At 44.0% G+C, this 19,354-nt stretch overlaps 1 protein-coding gene across 2 annotated transcripts in view; it reads right to left on the reverse strand.

Annotated features, from left to right (window-relative positions):
* The window catches only part of CDKL1 (cyclin dependent kinase like 1), a 79,303-nt gene that overhangs the window by 2,048 nt on the left and 57,901 nt on the right, over nt 1-19,354 (reverse strand). For both annotated transcript variants that reach the window (XM_040332256.1, XM_040332255.1), the window contains exons 4-9: nt 15,443-15,515; nt 7,522-7,612; nt 5,549-5,749; nt 4,139-4,221; nt 3,960-4,016; nt 1,155-1,310 (exon numbers count right to left, since the gene is read on the reverse strand). In XM_040332256.1, coding sequence (XP_040188190.1) covers nt 1,155-1,310; nt 3,960-4,016; nt 4,139-4,221; nt 5,549-5,749; nt 7,522-7,612; nt 15,443-15,515 — 661 coding nt within the window. The remainder of the gene's footprint in view (nt 1-1,154; nt 1,311-3,959; nt 4,017-4,138; nt 4,222-5,548; nt 5,750-7,521; nt 7,613-15,442; nt 15,516-19,354) is intronic.

Below are 19,354 nucleotides of genomic sequence, written 5' to 3' on the forward strand. Positions count from 1 at the left end.
AAATTTGAAATTTACGTTGTTTGCGTAAGTGAATCGTGAATGGCGCTGGACGCCATTCACGTTCACTTTGAAGCAAATGACGTCCTTGCGACGTCATTTGCCGCAATGCACGTTGGGAAAGTTTCCAGACGGAGCATGCGCTCTACGATCGGCGCGGGAACGCGCCTAATTGGGTGCCCCAGGACGAAGTCTTCTAAGACGAAACGGCGTAGGGTAGCGGCGTGCTGACGTCTATAACCGCATACTGTGTCCCGGAGTGAACGGGTTGTGCTAGCCGGCCGGCTACATTATTCACAAGCAAATTTTATCTACATTTCTGTAAGTGTGATTTTAAATTTTTTACAATAAATTGCTATATGGGTTCACACTATGTCAGCTCTTTTCCTTCTCCATATTGGCTTTAAACTACACTGATCATCGGTCCACTTTGGGAGAAATTTCGGCTCTCGGATATCCTGCCACACAAGCCCTTGGCTGGGGAGCAAGCCATCTGCCGTCAGAAGGTCTCTAGTTGGGATCTTCCCTTATGGTAAGGGGCAGTGTGATTGAAAGGTGGAGGTGTCTTGTCTATCCGTGCACTATTCTGAGGTTTTCTTGCATTTGATGTCACCATTTGCTTGAAGGAGAACGATATTCAACTACTATCAATTACATCAGATGCACTTATAGTGTTTTGCACAAGAGACTAATTTTTCACTTTTGGTTTTCCTAATTGTTATTTTGTAATTAGCTGGACATTTTTCATCTCACCTATGGGGCAAATTATTTGTTCCATGCAAATTCAATTTGTATCATATCTCTTTGTGTCTAGCACATTAGAGTGTTCATATTAGTTGCGCAGCTTGTTTTTTCCCATTGCACTAATTTTTGTGGGTATCTCACATTGTAAGCTGCTTGCATTTTATATTTGTTTATTTACCAGACAGCGCAGTATCACTATACATTTTTCACTAGCTTAAAGGAACCTATTTAGAATAAAAAAAAAAAAAAAAACCTTTACAACCCCTTTAATAAGCACCATTTCTACTATAGCTTCTGAAGATCTCCCAACTGCCATTGTGTTCTACTGCAACTACTGATACAACAATAAAACTGTGTGTCAATGAAACCCTACTGCTAGACACCAGTGTTGGGGAAAATGTTGCTCTACGTACCCCTGGAAAGTATTTCCTGTGTAATCTGGTCTGTCTCCGGCTCACTCTCTCTGGATCCCTTGCGGCCTCCGTTTCCTCTCGGATGCTGTCAAAATACGGGTGTTCCAGCAACTGTTCACACTTTAGCCTCTCTGCAGGGTCCATGTGCAGGCAGCCCTGTAGGTGTAGAGGGGAATAAACAATAGTCACACTTGTAAATTGTTTGTGGGTTAAAAAATGTCACCATACAAAAGTGCCACCATTGGGTTGATCTAGTAATGGAGTGCAAAGAGTAATCATGATGTTTTCAAGATTTGTAAGCAACTGGGTTCCATTCTGACAGATCATTCAAAAGTTACTCAACACTACCATATGTAGTAATACAGACATAAGACATACCCAACAACCATGAGATCAGAACATATGTAGCTGGATTCAGAGAGACTGGCTTAATGTTGAGGCGGCGTAGCGTATCGCATATACGCTACGCCGCCGTAAGTCAGAGAGGCAAGTGCTGTATTCACAAAGCACTTGCCTCCTAAGTTACGGCGGCGTAGCGTAAATGGGCCGGCCTAAGCGCGCCTAATTCAAATGATGAACAGGGGGGCGTGTTTTATGTTAATGACTAGTGACCCGACGTGATTGATGTTTTTAACGAACGGCGCATACTTAACATTGGCTAGGCCAGCTATTTGTTCGACTAACTTTACGCCAGAAAAAGCCTTACGTAAACGATGTAAAAAAATGCGCCGGGCGCACGTACGTTTCTGAATCGGCATATCTAGTTCATTTGCATATTCTACGCCGAACTCAACGGAAGCGCCACCTAGCGGCCAGCGTAAATATGCACCCTATGATACGACGGCGTAGGAGACTTACGCCGCTCGTATCTTAGCCTAATTTAAGCGTATCTGGTTTCCAGAATATGCTTAAATTTACGGCGGCGTAGATTCAGAGTTACAACGGCATATCTACTGATACGCCGGCGTAACGGTCTCTAAATCTAGCTAATGGTCTTCACCATGGTGCCTGATCTATTTGCAGAAGACTAGCAAGGAAGCTGAATGCCCTAAACAATCCATTCTCAACCAGGTTTCCATGGAAGCCTAGTGTTCTTCCAGTGGTTGCTAGGGGCTCCTTGAACTGTGGGTGATTGACCTCTTATCTAATGGTGTCTGGATAGGTACAGATTTAATCCCACTTGCCAGGGCACCAATAATCTTTTTAGCTGTCTGGAAAGTAGGGAATTCTGACCACCACTGTAAGGTCATTGGTTTTCCCACTGGCCACCAATACAAAGGGCATTTTCCCCCACTAACTCCGGATTTTAGCAGGGGTTCCCTGCAGTGTTGCCAACCTACCAGATTGAAATTCACTGACATAACACCCAAAATTTACTGGCACAGCCAATTTTTTACTTCCATTTCCAAAAGTCTAAAAAATACTGGCCTAGATTCAGGTAGGGCTGCGCACTCTTACGGAGGCGCAGCGTACCGTTTTAACGATACGCCTCCGTAAATTACCTGCGCTCCGTAAAAATGGCCGGCGTAAGCGCGCGTAATTTAAATGATCCCGTAGGGGGCGTGGATCATTTAAATTAGGCGCGTTCCCGCGCCGAACGTAGTGCGCATGCTCCGTCGGGAAACTTTCCCGACGTGCATTGCGGCAAATGACGTCGCAAGGACGTCATTTGCTTTAACGTGAACGTAAATGGCGTCCAGCGCCATTCACGATTCACTTACGCAAACAACGTAATTTTCAAACATCGCAACGCGGGAACGACGGGTATACTTAGCATTGGCTGCCCCTGCTAATAGCAGGAGCAGCCTTACGCGGAACCCGACGAACGCAAACGACGTAAAATGCGAACGCCGGGCACGCGTAGGGTTGTGAATCGGCGTGAGTATGCAATTTGCATACTCTACGCTGACCACTACGGGAAAGCCACCTAGCGGCCATCGTAAGAATGCAGCCTACGATACGACGGCATAAGAGCCTTATGCCAGTCATATCTTAGGCTGCAGTCGGCGTAACGAGCTTTCTGAATACAGAAAAGTCGCTACGCCGGCGCAACTAAGCAATTGCGCTGCGTATCTATGGATACGCAGACGCAATTGCTTACTGAATCTACCCCACTGTTTTAAGTGCAAATTTCAGTATTTAGGCTACAAACAAGTAATATGATTTAAGGTAGATATTAATGAAAAAAACATATTTATTATTATTTTTCGATATAGTAAGTAAGTAGCTCAGGGACAGGACTCGGGAGGATAAGAAATTAGATTGGGTCAGCACACACATGAAACTGACTCTCACAATGACAGCAGTGTGCAGCACCACAGATCACCGACAACCTTTTACTGGCAGGAGAAAATTGCCTGTTTTTTACTGTCTGCCAGTAAAAATACTGACGGTTGGCAACACTGGTTCCCTGAGACATGAAAACTCTTTCAAGGGTTCCTCTTGGGTAAAAAGGAAGAGAAAGGCTGTCCATCCATAGGACATGGAAACAAGGCTAAGTGACTCAACTACGCACACTTTCCAGGATAAGCGCTCAAAGTTTGGGTGCTACAGCAACAACCAGCCGGATACTGGTTCAAGTCACAAGATAGATATTTGCCAGCACACCATGGATCGACAAAAAGTATTGTCCAAACAGGTAATTTATTGCATGATTACAACATAAGAAGAGTGCAACATTTCGGAGTCACGCAGGACCCCTTCGTCAGGCATGTTGATGATTATTATCCAAAACGTACAAAGTTTTTTTTTGAGTTTTCTCTTGTTAACAAAAATGAAATAAAAAAAATAGATAGACAGATTTACCTTCATGAGTCCCATTGCATTAGCGGAGATATTCGGAAATCTGTATTCCAGGGGCTCCTGAAAATAGAGTAGAGCATTAGCAACAGGAGGGATATGACAAAGCGTGATGGCATTCTGCAGGCATGGATTGCTGTTCTGCCTCCAGTTGGGGGGTGTGTGGGGGGGGGGGGGGCCCCCACCATTCTTTCAGGATCCGGGATGCTGACCCCACTGAAGAACAGATTGGTACTGAACACTTGCTGGTGCCGAGGAATAAGATCACCTGCAAGAGACAAACACCAGAAAAATACACAATCTTAATAAATAAAGTAGTACAAAAAGCAGTGGCAATGCAAAAGTGCACAGATATCATAGCAGCCAATCAGAAATCAGTTATATTGCATACTGCTGTGTATCTTGACAAAGCGTGTTAGTAGCATGACATACATTTAAGCAAAACTGTGCTTTTCTATATCAGGCAAAGCAGTGACTTTCCTTTAATTCCCCTCTCTAGCACCACATACCCAAATTGGCTTTGCTCCCCCATCACTCTGTTCAGCGCCAGGAGTCAACCCCATACTTCTGGGTATGAAGGAGCATGTGACCGTGCTGGGCCATTCATCGCTGTCACATGGGGAGTACACAGCCCTGTGCAAGCCACAACTGCAGCTTGTAAGCTTATACAGGACTATTCGTTTGCCCCGTCAGCTGAACGGAGCAGCTGGGAAATGAAAGGAAGGAAGCCAAGTATATGCAAGTGGCGAAGAACAGATTTATTTCAGACATTACTGCAGTAGCATGCTAAATCTTACATATCCTAAAGAAAAAACAAGGGCCCAGATTCTCGTATCTCCGCGTAAATCTCTGCGGGCGTAACGTATCTCGTTTACGTTACGCCGCCGCAAGTTTTACGGGCAAGTGCTTTATTCACAAAGAACTTGCCTGTAAAGTTGCGGCGGCGTAGCGTAAATCCTCCGGCGCAAGCCCGCCTAATTCAAATGATCCGGGTAGGGGGCGTGGATCATTTAAATTAGGCGCGTTCCCGCGCCGATCGTACTGCGCATGCGCCGTCCCTAAAATTTCCCGACGTGCATTGCTCTAAATGACATCATTGGTTTCGACGTTACCGTAAATGGCGTCCAGCAACATTCATGGACGACTTACGCAAACCACGTACATTTTTAAATTTCGACACGGGAACGACGGCCATACTTAACATTGGTTGCACCTCATATAGCAGGGGCAACTTTACGCGTCGCAAATCTAACGTGAACGTCATATCTTCACTGCGTCGACCGCGCGTACGTTCGGAATTCGCGTATTTTTCTAATTTGCATACTCGATCGGGAAAACGACATCGGCGACACCTAGCGGCGGAAAAAAAAATTGCATTTAAGATCCGACAGCGTAAGAGCCTTACGCCTGTCGAATCTAATGGTTATCTATGCGTAACTGATTCTAAGAATCAGTCGCATAGATACAACGTCCCAGATTAGGACTAACGACGGCGCACATGGCGTTGCGCCGTCGTAAGCCCTTTCAGAATCTGGGCCAAAAACTCATCCACCCTCGTCTTCATTTTTTAATACAACCACATCCATGTCACTCACCCAGAGCTCTCCTGATGAGGTATAACTGATCCACGTCAGATTTGCCCGGCCACAGAGGGATTCCAGATATGAGCTCAGCGAACACACAGCCGATAGCCCAGACATCCACAGGAGGGCCGTACTGGGTATCACCCACCAGCAGCTCCGGCGCTCGGTACCACCTTGTAGCCACATAATCTGTGTAGTAGTCGCTGGGTCCGGCTAATCAGTCACAGAGAACATAAAATGAAAATATAAATATTGCAGGGAACATTTAAAAAGAATGAAATTCTGAAAAAAAAATGTGCAAAGCTCAATAGCTCAAGCTTAATATTCCACCAACTCGATTAGGGAAATTAAAAAAGGATCCATTTGTGGGGTGCAGCACATCAACTTAGTAGATAGATCTATTTCAGGTCTCTCTACGCTACTCACACCAATTACTGTTTCAGGGAAAAATAGAAACCGTCAGTTACAGTAGGGATGCACCGAGTATTTTTCCTGCACTGCTCCTGTGTGAACCCAGGATGAAGTCACTATGACAAGCCTGGGTTCACACAGGAGCAGTGGGGAAACGCATGCCATTTAGACAGGAATCGCACCACATTCCTTTTCAAATCGCATGAGATTCTTTGCAGTGCCATTGATTTTTATGGATGCAAATCGTACCGCGAAAGTATCATTACTCGGTATCAGCAAGTACTTTACCAAAAGTATCCATACTCACTGATAAAAAAAAAACAGTATTTGTGCATCCCTAGTTTTCAGCATAGTAAACTATTACAGATCCCTGCCAGAGCAGACCCGGCATACAGGATGTGTACTGTCTACAGATAGCTCACAAGCTTCTCTGCCCGTGCAGTGATTGCAGTGCAGAAGCAAAGCCTGCAGCGTTAACAGCCCTCTCTTCTCTTTTCCACACAGATCTGAGCAAAGAGACTGGGGGAAGGGGGGCAGCAGAGGTCAGAGTAGCTCCAGGATCCATCTGAACTGCTCTATGTTGTGTCTGTCACAGACTCCGCATAGAATACAAAGAAAATCACTCCTAATTAAAGGGCCCCTTTGTTAGTTAGGAGCAGCATCTGCTCTGTTTTCTCAGGTTAGAAGAGTGGCGTAGGTGTAAATCTTGAGATAAAGATAAAAGGTCTGCGGTCACCGGTGATACACCTCCATCCCTATATGCATATGCAGAAAAAGAGTCGCCCGTGGGGCATCTGCATCCACCCCTGATGAGCAAGCAATGATCTCGCGAAACGTGCGTCGGGTTCTCTGATGCGTGCATTTGTATATACTGCATTGTATAACGTTTGTATCAATTTTAATTACCTTTTATTATGTGCAAATCCATTGGCTGAGCTACCATGCTGTATTATTCATGTATGTACATCTATTTTAATAAGAAATTGTATACTGTTACTATTTTTGTTACTCAGTGGCAAACTGTGACCACCTCATTTAAAGTCCAAAGGGCGACTCTTTTTCTGCATAGGTGTAAATCTTGCACCACTCTTTGTTAATTCCCCACGATGAGTCTGAGGAATGACTCCCCCCCCCCCCCCTTCTTCCCTTTCCAGACAAATATCTAGGCAGTTTAAATTACAGTGAGAAAGTCTAAAAAGTAAACAGCTTTTGCTGCAATCTCTCTGTTAAAGCACTTCATGAGTCCTGTGTCATGGGAGAACCTTTTATTACAGTGGTCTTCAAACCAAGGGCCGGATGTGGCTCTTTACTTGCCTTTATCCGAACCTTGGAGCAGTATCTCTTCCACTGATACGAGACACTATTCTGACATGTGACACCGACAGTGGAGCACCATTTCTCCCACTGACCCCACTAATGGGGCACTATTCCTCCCTATGATACCAACGATGGGGCACTATTTCTCCCCCTAATACCATATGTTTTGTCCCACTGATGCCAGGAAAATTTCCTGGCATCAGTGGCATTTCCTGATCCTTGGTGCAGAACTGTAGTTATGCTAGAAATGTACTCACTTAATATCCTGGCAAATCCAAAATCACACAACTTAATGACAAAGTGCTTGGTGATGAGAATATTCTCTGGCTTGACATCACGATGAATACACTGCAGAGATAGAAACAGAATTATCTTAAAGCATAATAAATAAAGAAGAAACAGATTTGGGTCGCTCTTAAATGGATGAAAAGCCTAGCCCAGCTGTTGTCGGTGATCCTTCCTCTCCCCTGAAGCAGCCAGCAATTGACAGACACGTGGGAGCCGGAGCAGTTGGATCACATAACCAGACTGGAGTGGATTAAGGCTCCATTCACACTTGTACGCCTCCAAAGTTGCTCCAACTTTGAATGGGTGCGACTTGGATAGGGCTTTGGCCTTGACCAGTGATAATGGACAACTGTTGCACTGTAGAACATTCAGGTACGAATTTTCATGCAACCTTTGAGGGTTAACATTGACGTCTATGGCCCTCAAGTTGCATGAAAGTCAGACCAGAGGAGTGCATGGACTACTTTGAAGTTGCTTTTATTGACACCATTGATGGGGAACAATTCGTTCCATTGATACCATCGATGGGGGCACAATTCCTTACATGGACACCATCGATGGGTCATAATTCCTTTCATTGACACCATTGATGGGCACTATTCCTTGTATGGACACCATCGATGGGGCGCAATTCCTTCCACTGACACCATCAATGGGCACAATTCCTTCCATTGACACTGTAACGGGCAGGGGTTAACACCGTTTACGATATTCCATTCCACCAACTCAAGACAGCTTATCCGACACTCCAACAATCCAGCAGACACGATCCATTGGATTTCCCCCAGAAACGAGACACACACAGCTCTGTCTCTGGTTCCAAAACGAATGAATACTTTAATGGTAAACTCTCAGGTTTTTATACAGTTAGAAGCCAAATATGGACAATTACTCAACTCCACCCACAACATGACACAATGGGTGCTCAATACACATTCCGTTAGATAATGACATTCAGATGAGCTAATTGCTAATCATTCCCCAGACATTCTGACTCTGCGATAAATTATTCTCAGCTGCTACATAAAACACATTCCTTTAGTAAACATAATTGACATGCTAATCCACTACACCTGAAAGGTCAGACATCGGACCTTTCAGACTGCCAACACATATATATCATCAATAGAACTTTCACACAATACAGTGTCATTAGCATCCCACATCGAGAGGTCCTTCAGAAGCCAGACTTAATTAGCACAATAGACAATGAACTATCTTAGGAGCCAGGTAGACCTAATTAGCACCTCAACAGTCTATGTTCCACATTGAAGGAGACACTCTATTGACCTGTTGTGTTCAGAAGGAACAACTTGTAATATTTAAAGATATCCTGCAATACATGAATTATGATTATTGTCCCATCTCATGTAATTCATGATATAATTTCTCAGTCATCCTATGCCCCTATTGGACATAGGATGACCCTAGACCCAAGAGTCATTAGTGAAGCTGGCACAGAAGTACCCTGCATCCTTCAAAAGTCTCTGGGTATCACAAGCCATTTCGTTACAGACCCCATCAATGGGCACAATTCCTTCCATTGACACTGTTGATGGTGGCACAATTCCTTCTATTGACACCTTCGATGGGGCACAATTCCTTCTATGGACACCATCGATGGGGCACAATTCCTTCTATGGACACCATCGATGGGGCACAATTCCTTCTATGGACACCATCGATGGGGCACACTTCTTTCCATTGACACCATAAATGGGCACAATTCCTTCCATTGACACCGTCAATGGGGCACAATTCCTTTCATTGACACAGTCAATGGGGCACAATTCCTTCTATGGACACCATCGATGGGGCATAATTCCTTCCATTGATACCAACGATGGGCCACTATTTATCTCACTGACAGGGCAAAGCTCTTCCCACTGACACCAACGATTGAGCAGAATTCTGTCTATTGACACCAACGATGGAGCTCTATTCCTCCACTCACACCACAGATAGGGAATTGTGTACTTCCACCTGATGCCAGGACATTTTCTACTCCCACTGTCCACAGTCCGGCCCCCTTAAAGTCTGTAGGACAGCAAAGAAGCCCTTTGTTTAGAAAGTTTGGAGAGCCCCAATTTAAACGGTGTGTTTTTTTAATGGTGCATTTTGGGTAGCTTATGTCACCAAGAATTTTTTTCTTGTTAAAATATTTTTTTTTTTATTGAAAATGCTGTAGCGTATACAAATCAGTAACATAAAAAGTCAAAACATGGCCAATCAAAACGCTGCACTGCACAGGGGGGATATAGGCTATTTTCCAAAAAACAAAGAAATTCATTTAGTGTTTTTTTTTTGTATTTCTTTTCCTTTTTTATTTATTTGGGCATAATTTGTACACAAATAATCAACAAAGTGTAGATAAAGGAAGCAAATACAGGGTTGTTTTAAGGAAACAGAATTCACTAAGAAAACAAAAAACATGTAAATTGGTTTTCAGTAACACAAAACTCGTAATTTGGGAATTATGGGTACAGCTGGGCAACAGAAAAAAAAAAAAAACCACAACGGTGATAAAAGCCGCTTTGTTGTGACTGCATGTGGATCAGAACAAACAGAAGCATAACAAGTCTTCATAGATAGGACACAGACACTCTTTATAGATATATAAACTGTTTTATGTGTTCTAGTTTGCATGAGAAATGGAAAGCAGATGGTGTGGAGTCTATAGTGTTATAAAGATCAGTTCTATAACAGCCTGGCAACTAGAAGAAGAAGAGTGCATTAAAGTCACAGACCCCGGCACACCATGCATGGTCACAAGTATGAGGTGTGAGTGATTTCCTCACATTTTGGGGAAGCACAAATTCTCTATCTCACCCATGTATCGGTCTAGGCAAAATTTGCATTCAATCTTTTTTTTTCTTTCCTTTTTTTGAACCAGTGGTTTCCAAAGTGTGGCCCGGGGGCCAGATGCCTTTTGCTTGCCTTTATCCAGCCCTTGGGGCACGATTTCATCCACTGACATCAACAATGGGGCATAATTCCTGTTGCTGACACCAACGGTGGGGTACTATTCCTCCCACTGATACCATCAAAAGGGCACAATTCCTTCCATTGACACCAAAGATGGGGCACAATTATTTTCATTGAAACCAATGATGGGGCACAATTCCTTTTATTGACACCAACGATGGGGCACAATTCCTTTTATTGACACCATTGATGGGGCACAATTCCTTCCATTAACACCATTGATGGGTCACAATTCCTTTTATTGACACCATTGATGGGGCACAATTCCTTATATGGACACCATCGATGGGTCACAATTCCTTTTATTGACACCATTGATGAGGCACAATTCCTTCCATTGACACCATCGATGGGGCACAATTCCTTCCATTGACACCATCGATGGGGCACAATTCCTTCCATTGACACCATCGATGGGTCACAATTCCTTCCATTGACACCATCGATGGGTCACAATTCCTTATATGGACACCATCGATGGGTCACAATTCCTTTTATTGACACCATTGATGAGGCACAATTCCTTCCATTGACACCATCGATGGGGCACAATTCCTTATATGGACACCATCGATGGGTCACAATTCCTTATATGGACACCATCGATGGGGCACAATTCCTTATATGGACACCATCGATGGGGCACAATTCCTTATATGGACACCATCGATGGGGCACAATTCCTTATATGGACACCATCAATGGGTCATAATTCCTTTTATTGACACCATTGATGAGGCACAATTCCTTCCATTGACACCATTGATGAGGCACAATTCCTTCCATTGACACCATTGATGAGGCACAATTCCTTCCATTGACACCATCGATGGGGCACAATTCCTTATATGGACACCATCGATGGGTCACAATTCCTTCCATTGACACCATTGATGAGGCACAATTCCTTCCATTGACACCATTGATCGGGCACAATTCCTTTTATTGACACCATTGATGAGGCACAATTCCTTCCATTGACACCATCGATGGGGCACAATTCCTTCCATTGACACCATCGATGGGGCACAATTCCTTATATGGACACCATCGATGGGTCACAATTCCTTATATGGACACCATCGATGGGGCACAATTCCTTATATGGACACCATCGATGGGGCACAATTCCTTATATGGACACCATCGATGGGGCACAATTCCTTATATGGACACCATCAATGGGTCATAATTCCTTTTATTGACACCATTGATGAGGCACAATTCCTTCCATTGACACCATTGATGAGGCACAATTCCTTCCATTGACACCATTGATGAGGCACAATTCCTTCCATTGACACCATCGATGGGGCACAATTCCTTATATGGACACCATCGATGGGTCACAATTCCTTCCATTGACACCATTGATGAGGCACAATTCCTTCCATTGACACCATTGATCGGGCACAATTCCTTCCATTGACACCATCGATGGGGCACAATTCCTTCCATTGACACCATCGATGGGGCACAATTCCTTCCATTGACACCATCGATGGGGCACAATTCCTTCCATTGACACCATCGATGGGGCACAATTCCCTCCATTGACACCATCGATGGGGCACAATTCCTTCCATTGACACCATCGATGGGGCACAATTCCTTCCATTGACACCATCGATGGGGCACAATTCCTTTCATTGACAACATTGATGGGGCAAGATTCATTCCATTGACACCATCGATGGGGCACAATTCCTTGCACTGTACATTGATCACCCAGAGGGATTTTATTTTTATTTTTTTATTTAAAAAAAGTGGAGTTACTATTTAAAGAATTTGTTACCCCAACACATATTCTTGATATGTGCCTGCTGTACCAAGTATGTGTATGAGAAAGCATCCTGTTCTCTTTGCATTGCTTGTGAAATCCCTGGTGTTCCTTCCAGTCCCCTTGCATTCCTAAAAACTGACCACACTATGCAGGAGAGCACATTGTGGTCAGTTCTCTAGCTATGCTCAGTGTACTCTCCTCCAATGATAATACTTGTCCTGACATGCCCATGCTGCACAGCCATTCACTGGCAAGCTCAGTGTGCTGCTGCTTCTCCTCCCCCCAGCTCTTATGCAGCTGAGAACAGAGGGAATGTGATCACCTTTAACCTCTTGACCACCGCCCCATGTCAAAAAGACGTCCTCTTTTTAAAGATGGATATCTCGGTAACGGCAGCAGCTGCTGCCACAACCGAGATGTCCATCTCTTCAGTGGGCGGTCCTGTACACGATAACGGCGGTCTCCGCGGCGGATTCGCCACGAGATCGCCGTTATCGGTGGCGGGAGAGGGCCCCCCCTCCCGCCGCTCTCCGTCGCTTACCGGAGCCGTCGGTAGCGGTGGAGGCGATCGGGTCCGTTCGGCAGCTGACTGGGGTTGCGAGTGAGGGAAAAATCGCCCCCACCCGTCCCCATAGCTCTGCTGGGCGGAAGTGACGTCAAAACGTCAGTCCCGCCCAGCGTCTTAAAGAAGCAAAAAAAACAGTTTTAGTCTCGTAAACACTGAATCTGAAGAAACAAGCCCGGTGGGAAAGAGGTTAAAAAAGTATTTGTTTTTTAATATCTATACTGTACCATTTTTTTTTTCCTTTCAATTATATTTTAAACTGAACGGGTTGTTTTACAAGGTGATTGTTTACAATCCCTTTAATTTTACCTCCCCTTATTGACTACAATGCATTTTGCCAATATGGTGAAATTTAGCCCAAAACTAATTTTTTTACAGAAATTTCAAGGAAATGAGAACTCTAAATTTCGCTCATCCCGGTTTAAAAGAAATGACCAGTGGCAGCTTTTATATTTCCTTTGTTAAGATTTGTTTTGTTATCTTGTATCAACCAAAGAGTTAATTAGTAACTGACAAACTAAAGAACAATTAGCTAAAACCTAAACCCTGGCACATGCAATGATCACAACAGGAGAGCAGGTGTCACAAGAGAGATTAGTGCAAGATGAGACGGGGGGGGGGGGGGGGGAGGACCGTGTAATCCAGCTAGAAATGCTAATTGCTTCTAAATTTGGCCTTTAATGGCTGCGGCAAGAAGAGAGAAGCAAACACAATTTGACAGTTAGGGAGCCTCCGGGTGCGTCACCTGAAGGACTTGTATGAATCACACAGTGACGCTGGCCATACACTAGTACAATTTTGTTTAACCACCTGCCTACTGGACACTTATACCCCCTTCCTGCCCAGACAAATTTTCATCTTTCAGCACTGACACACTTTGAATGACAATTGTGCGGTCATGCAACACTGTACCCAAGCTGAATTTTTATACATTTGTTTTCACACAAATAACGTTTTTTTGTTGTTGTGCTATTTAATCACCACAGCGTTTATTATTTTTGCTAAATAAAGACCGAAAATTTTGGAAAAAAAAACACTTTTCGTAGTTTGTTATAAAATTTTGCAAACAGGTAATTTTTCTCCTTCACTGATGTGCACTAATGAGGCTGCACCAATGGGCACTGATGAGGCGGCACTGATAGGCAGCACTGGTAGGAGGCACTGATAGGCTGCACTGATGAGGCGGCACTGGTGGGCACTGACAGGCACTGATAGGCGGCACTGATAAGGAGGCACTGGTAGGTGGCACTGATGAGCAGCATTGGTGGGCACTGTTATGACATGTCTCTTTAACTACTTCAGTCCCGGGCCATAGTAAAAAGACGACCTCCAGGTGGCTCTATAAATCCGGGAGGCCGTCTTTTTACGGCCTCGGGTCTTTCAGCCACTGGGGGGCGCGTCACCGCGATGCCGATGTGCGTGCCTGGCGGCCGCGATGTCCGCCAGGTACCCGCAATCGGCAGTTTTAGAGCAGGGACGTGGAGCTCTGTGTGTAAACACGGAGCTCCACGTCCTGTCAGGGAGAGAGGAGACTGATGCTGTGTCCCTTGTACATAGGGACACAGCATCGGTCACCTCCCCCAGTCAGTTCCCTCCCCCCACAGTAAGATTCACTCCCAGGATACACATTTAACCCCTTCCTCGCCTTCTAGTGTTAACCCCTTCCCTGCCAGTCACATTTATACAGTAATCAGTGCATTTTTATAGCACTGTTCGCTATATAAATGTGAATGGTCCCAAAAATGTGTCAAAAGTGTCCGATGTGTCCGCCATAATATCGCAGTCCTGACAAAATTCGCAGATCGCCGCATTACTAAAAAAATTAATTAAAAAAATGTCAGAATTCTACCCCTATTTTGTAGCCACTATAACTTTTGCGCAAACCAATCACTATACGCTTATTGCGATTTTTTTATTATTATTTTTTTTACCAAAAATATGTAGAATACATATCGGCCTAAACTGAGAAAAAAAAATGTTTATTTTTTTAAAAATTGGATATTTATTATAGCAAAAAGTAAAAAATAGTGTTTTTTTTTTTTAAATTGTCGCTCTTTTTTTGTTTATAGTGCAAAAAATAAAAACCGCAGAGGTGATCAAATACCACCAAAAGAAAGCTCTATTTGTGGGAAAAAAAGGATGTCAATTTTGTTTGGGAGGCACGTCGCACGACCGCGCAATTTTAATTTAAAGCGACGCAGTGCTGAAAGCTGAAATTTCGCCTGGGCAGGAAGGGGGTATATATGTGCCCACTGCCCAGTAAGCAAATGGTTAAGAGAAGCCAGTTATTGTCTCTCTTCTTTTCTTCCCATGCTGTCAGCATAAGGAAAGGAGTGCCGATAACTGGCTTCTGTTTATAGCCATGATCAGCTGTGATTGGACACAGATGATCACGTCATAAAGAACTGCGATCACAGAGCGCGCTGTAGCCATCATTTGGCTATAGCACAGTCAGCAAGTGGTTAAAAAAAAAAACTGTAGCAATGAAAACATTTAAAGGAATAAGATGGAATTTTTTTTTCAAATAAACCATACTCCCAAATATTGCTGTACTTACATTGTGTTTGTGGCAGAAGTTGACGGCTTGTAACGTTTGCCAGATTATGCTTTTTACAAGATGTTCTGGTACACTAAAGAAAACAGAAAGAAAATAAAACAAATCAGATCAGCCAAATGTCCTTTTTACAGAATGTGCCCAGCCAGCAAGTCAATGTTATGTTCCAGTATGTTCTATCATCGTCTCGTGTTATGTTTTTTTTTTTTTTTAAAGAGATCACACAAACACTTGCAAGTAAAATCAAATAGGTAGATTCAGGTACATGGGTTTAACTTTAGGGCGGCGTAGCGTAGCCTGTTTAGGCTACGCCGCTGTAAATTAGCTAGGCTAGTAATGATTCTAAATCAATTTACCTGCTAATTTACGGCAGGGTAGCCTAAAACGAGCGGGCATAAGGGTGCCTAATTCAAATTGGTTGGAGGGGGGCGTGTTGTATGGAAATGAGGCTTGACCTCACGTTTTTGACGTTTTTGTCAACACTGCGCATGCGCCGGGCGCCTACATTTCCCAGGGCGCATTGCGGCTAAGTACGCCGTACGGGCCTATTGATTTCGACGTGTACGTAAACAACGTAAATCCGGATTCGCGGACGACTTACGCAAACGACGTAAAAAATTCGAACCTCGCGGCGGGAACGGCGGCCATACTTTAACATTGTTATTCCACCTCATAGGTGGAATAACTTTAGGCCGCCTAAGGCCTTACGGAAACAACGTAATTTGACTGCGTCGGCCGGGCGTACGTTCGTGAATCGGCGTATCCCCTCATTTACATAATCTACGCCGGCCGCAATGGAAGCGCCACCTAGCGGCCACACGAAAAATTGCAATCTAAGATATGACGGCGGCGTAGATTCTGAGTTAGGCCGGCTTATCTACTGATAAGCCGGCCTAACTCTTTCTGAATCTACCTAAAACTATATATAACATTTAGGCCCCATGCACACGAGACGCTATTACAAACGCCTCTAATCTCAGCTTTTCAAAGGCAAAAACCGGCATTTAAAACGCCCGTTTTTGCCGCGAATTGCGCAGCGTTTTGCCGCGATTTGCGGCGTTTTACCGCGATTTGCGGCTGTCAGCGTTTATCCCCAAAACACTGTAGACCCTCCCCAAGCTCAGAATCAAACTATTTGTGCCGCGTTTTGCCGCGTTTAGCGGCGTTTTGCCACGATTTGCGTCTAAAACGCAAAAGCTGAAAGTTCTGAACCCCAAATTTTGGGTTTGGAAAAACGGCCCTAAACCCAACTGCTTTGAAACGCCAAAAAACGTGATCGTGTGCATGGACACATAGGATAACATTAAATGTGTTCAGGGGCAGTTGAAAAAAATGCCCAAATGCCTCTGAACTCGAGTTTAGCAGCGTCTCGTGTGCATGGGGCCTAAGGCTTCATGCACTAGTTACTAAAGCTGATAAACTGCAGTTTATTGACGTTTTGGCTTTTTTTTTTTAATGCCCATAAACTGAACTCTATGTTAGCCTATGTGCCCATGCACACCTGGGCGTTTTTTAGTGTTAATGAGCTTTGGAGTTTATTGGCTTTTTTCTGAACGCCCGAAATTTGCGTTCAAAGTGCCGTTTTTTGGTGGGGAAAAACGCTCAAAACCGCGGAAAAACGCTCAAAACCGCAGAAAAACGCTCAAAAGCGCCGGTGCCATCGTTTTTTTAGCGTTTTTTAATCCACTGAAAAAAAAAAAGCTACACTGAAAAATGCTGATTAAGGCTATTTCAAAAACGCTTAAAAACGTTGAAAGGCTCTCTGCAAAGCTACTGGCGTTTTTTTATAGCTTTTATCAGCTTCAGTGTGCATGGAGCCTTATGAAGTAATGATAGATTGAGATCACTAAGTAACAATATTGAAAAACAAGAACAAGAAATGTAGCTATACAGTATTACCTTGGATTACGAGTATAACTCGTTCCATGAGCATGCTTGTAATCCAAAGCACTTGTATATCAAAGCGAGTTTCCCCGGCAGCCCTGGTGAGAGACTAACCTATTCCAAGTTTTGGCTGTGGTATATACAGGAGTAATTGGTCGTATCGACCATTTGTAACCCCTGGAAAGTAGCATGATCTTTTAAAGTAGATTTCACACATTCCATTAGTCAGTTTGTAAAAATGACATTCCTGTAGCATTAGGACAGTCAAGGTAGAACCATCCCTATACCGGGCTTGGGATGCATTCTTATGTATTTATTAATGAGCCAAAATACAGGAAACAAAAGCAGATTTGTTCTAGAAGGATTTTTTTGGGGGAACGAGGATTTGTGCTATGGGGAGATTGGGGGGGGGGGCAGAGCTGGGAGGGGAGATTTGTGCTGGGAGGTGTTTTTTTATTAATTTTCTGAGGGGGTGGGGGTTGTGCTAGAAGGGGTGATTTGGGAGGGGAATATTTGTGTTAGGAGGGGAAACTTTGTCGGGGGGGGGGGGGGGGTTGTGTTAGGAAGGATAACTTGAGGGGGGGATCTGTACTAGTATGAATGATTGAGTGGGATTTTCTGCTCAGAGGGCTCTACTTAGGTAGGTGCTAGAGGTGAGATTTTGGGCAAGTGCAGGTACATTTAGGCAGAATCTAGGCCTGTTTGTTTTGCTCTGTGTGGGCTGGGAGTTGAATGATCATGATTACTGATCTTGGCTCCGTGTACTCGGAGCGGAGATCAGTGTCATGTGACACAGAGCCCCCCCCCCCCCCCTACAGTTAGAAACACAAGGCAGGGAACACTTAACCCCCTACAGCGCCACCTAGTGGTTAACCCCTTCACTGACAGTGTCATTTTCACAGTAACCAGTGCATTTTTATAGCTCTGATCGCTGTGAAAATGACAATGGTCCCAACAATGTGTCAAAAGTGTCCGCCATAATGTTGGAGTCACGAAAAAAATCGCTGATCGCCACCATTACTCGTAAAAAAAATGAATAAAAATGCCATAAAACTATCCCCTATATTGTAGATGCTTTAACTTTTGCGCAAATCAATCAATAAATGCATATTGCGATTTTTTTTTTAACCAAAAATATGTAGAATACGTATCAGCCTAAACTGAGGGAAAAAAATGTTGTTTTATATATTTTTGGGGAATATTTATTATAGCAAATAGTAAAAAATATTGCATTTTTTTCAAAAATGTCGCTCTATTTTTTCAAAAATAAAAACCGCAGAGGTGATCAAATACCACCAAAAGAAAGCTCTATTTGTGGGCAAAAAAGGATGTAAATTTTGTTTGGAAGTAACCTCGCACAACTGTCAGTTAAAGTGATGCAGTGCCGAATCGCAAAAAGTGGCCTGGTCTTTGACCACCCAAATGGTTCGGGGCTGAAGTGGTTAAAGCAGTTGTAAACCGCTGAAGAATAAAAAAAGAAAACCTGTAAGACAACATAATGTGCTAGTATGCATCACATACTAGCACATTATGAAGTACCTTAGAACAAAGCACTTGTAGTGGCAAGCGCTCACCACTAAAATGGCTGACATCTTCCCCCCTGGTGTTTGTTCTGGGTTTACACGTTCCGGCGCCGTTAGTCACCGCTCTCCACTCTGCTCCTGTAGCGCTCCCTTGAGCACCGGGCAGGAGAAGGGGTGGGCATAGCTGGCCCCGGCTCTCAGCTGCGTCCTGAAAGGTGGAGCCAGCTGTCAATCAGGCAGCTGAGTGGATCTCAACAATACTGTCGGGATACTTCGAAAGCCTGGAGCGGCTCCGCCATGTCAGTTGATAGTGGGAAATAGCTCAATATTAACTGATTCTGGGTCACAGGAGAAAAAAAAAAGTAAGGGCACTCCTGTGACCCACAAGGGAAATATGGCAAACAAGCATTGACCATACATCTCTTTTCATGATGTATTATTGATTACAGAGCTGTAATAATTTGTCATGTATGTCTGTTTAGTATTCACGTACAGGCACCTGAAGAGC

This window comes from Rana temporaria, chromosome 13 (assembly GCF_905171775.1).
Source record: "Rana temporaria chromosome 13, aRanTem1.1, whole genome shotgun sequence".
Lineage (NCBI taxonomy): Eukaryota > Metazoa > Chordata > Amphibia > Anura > Ranidae > Rana > Rana temporaria.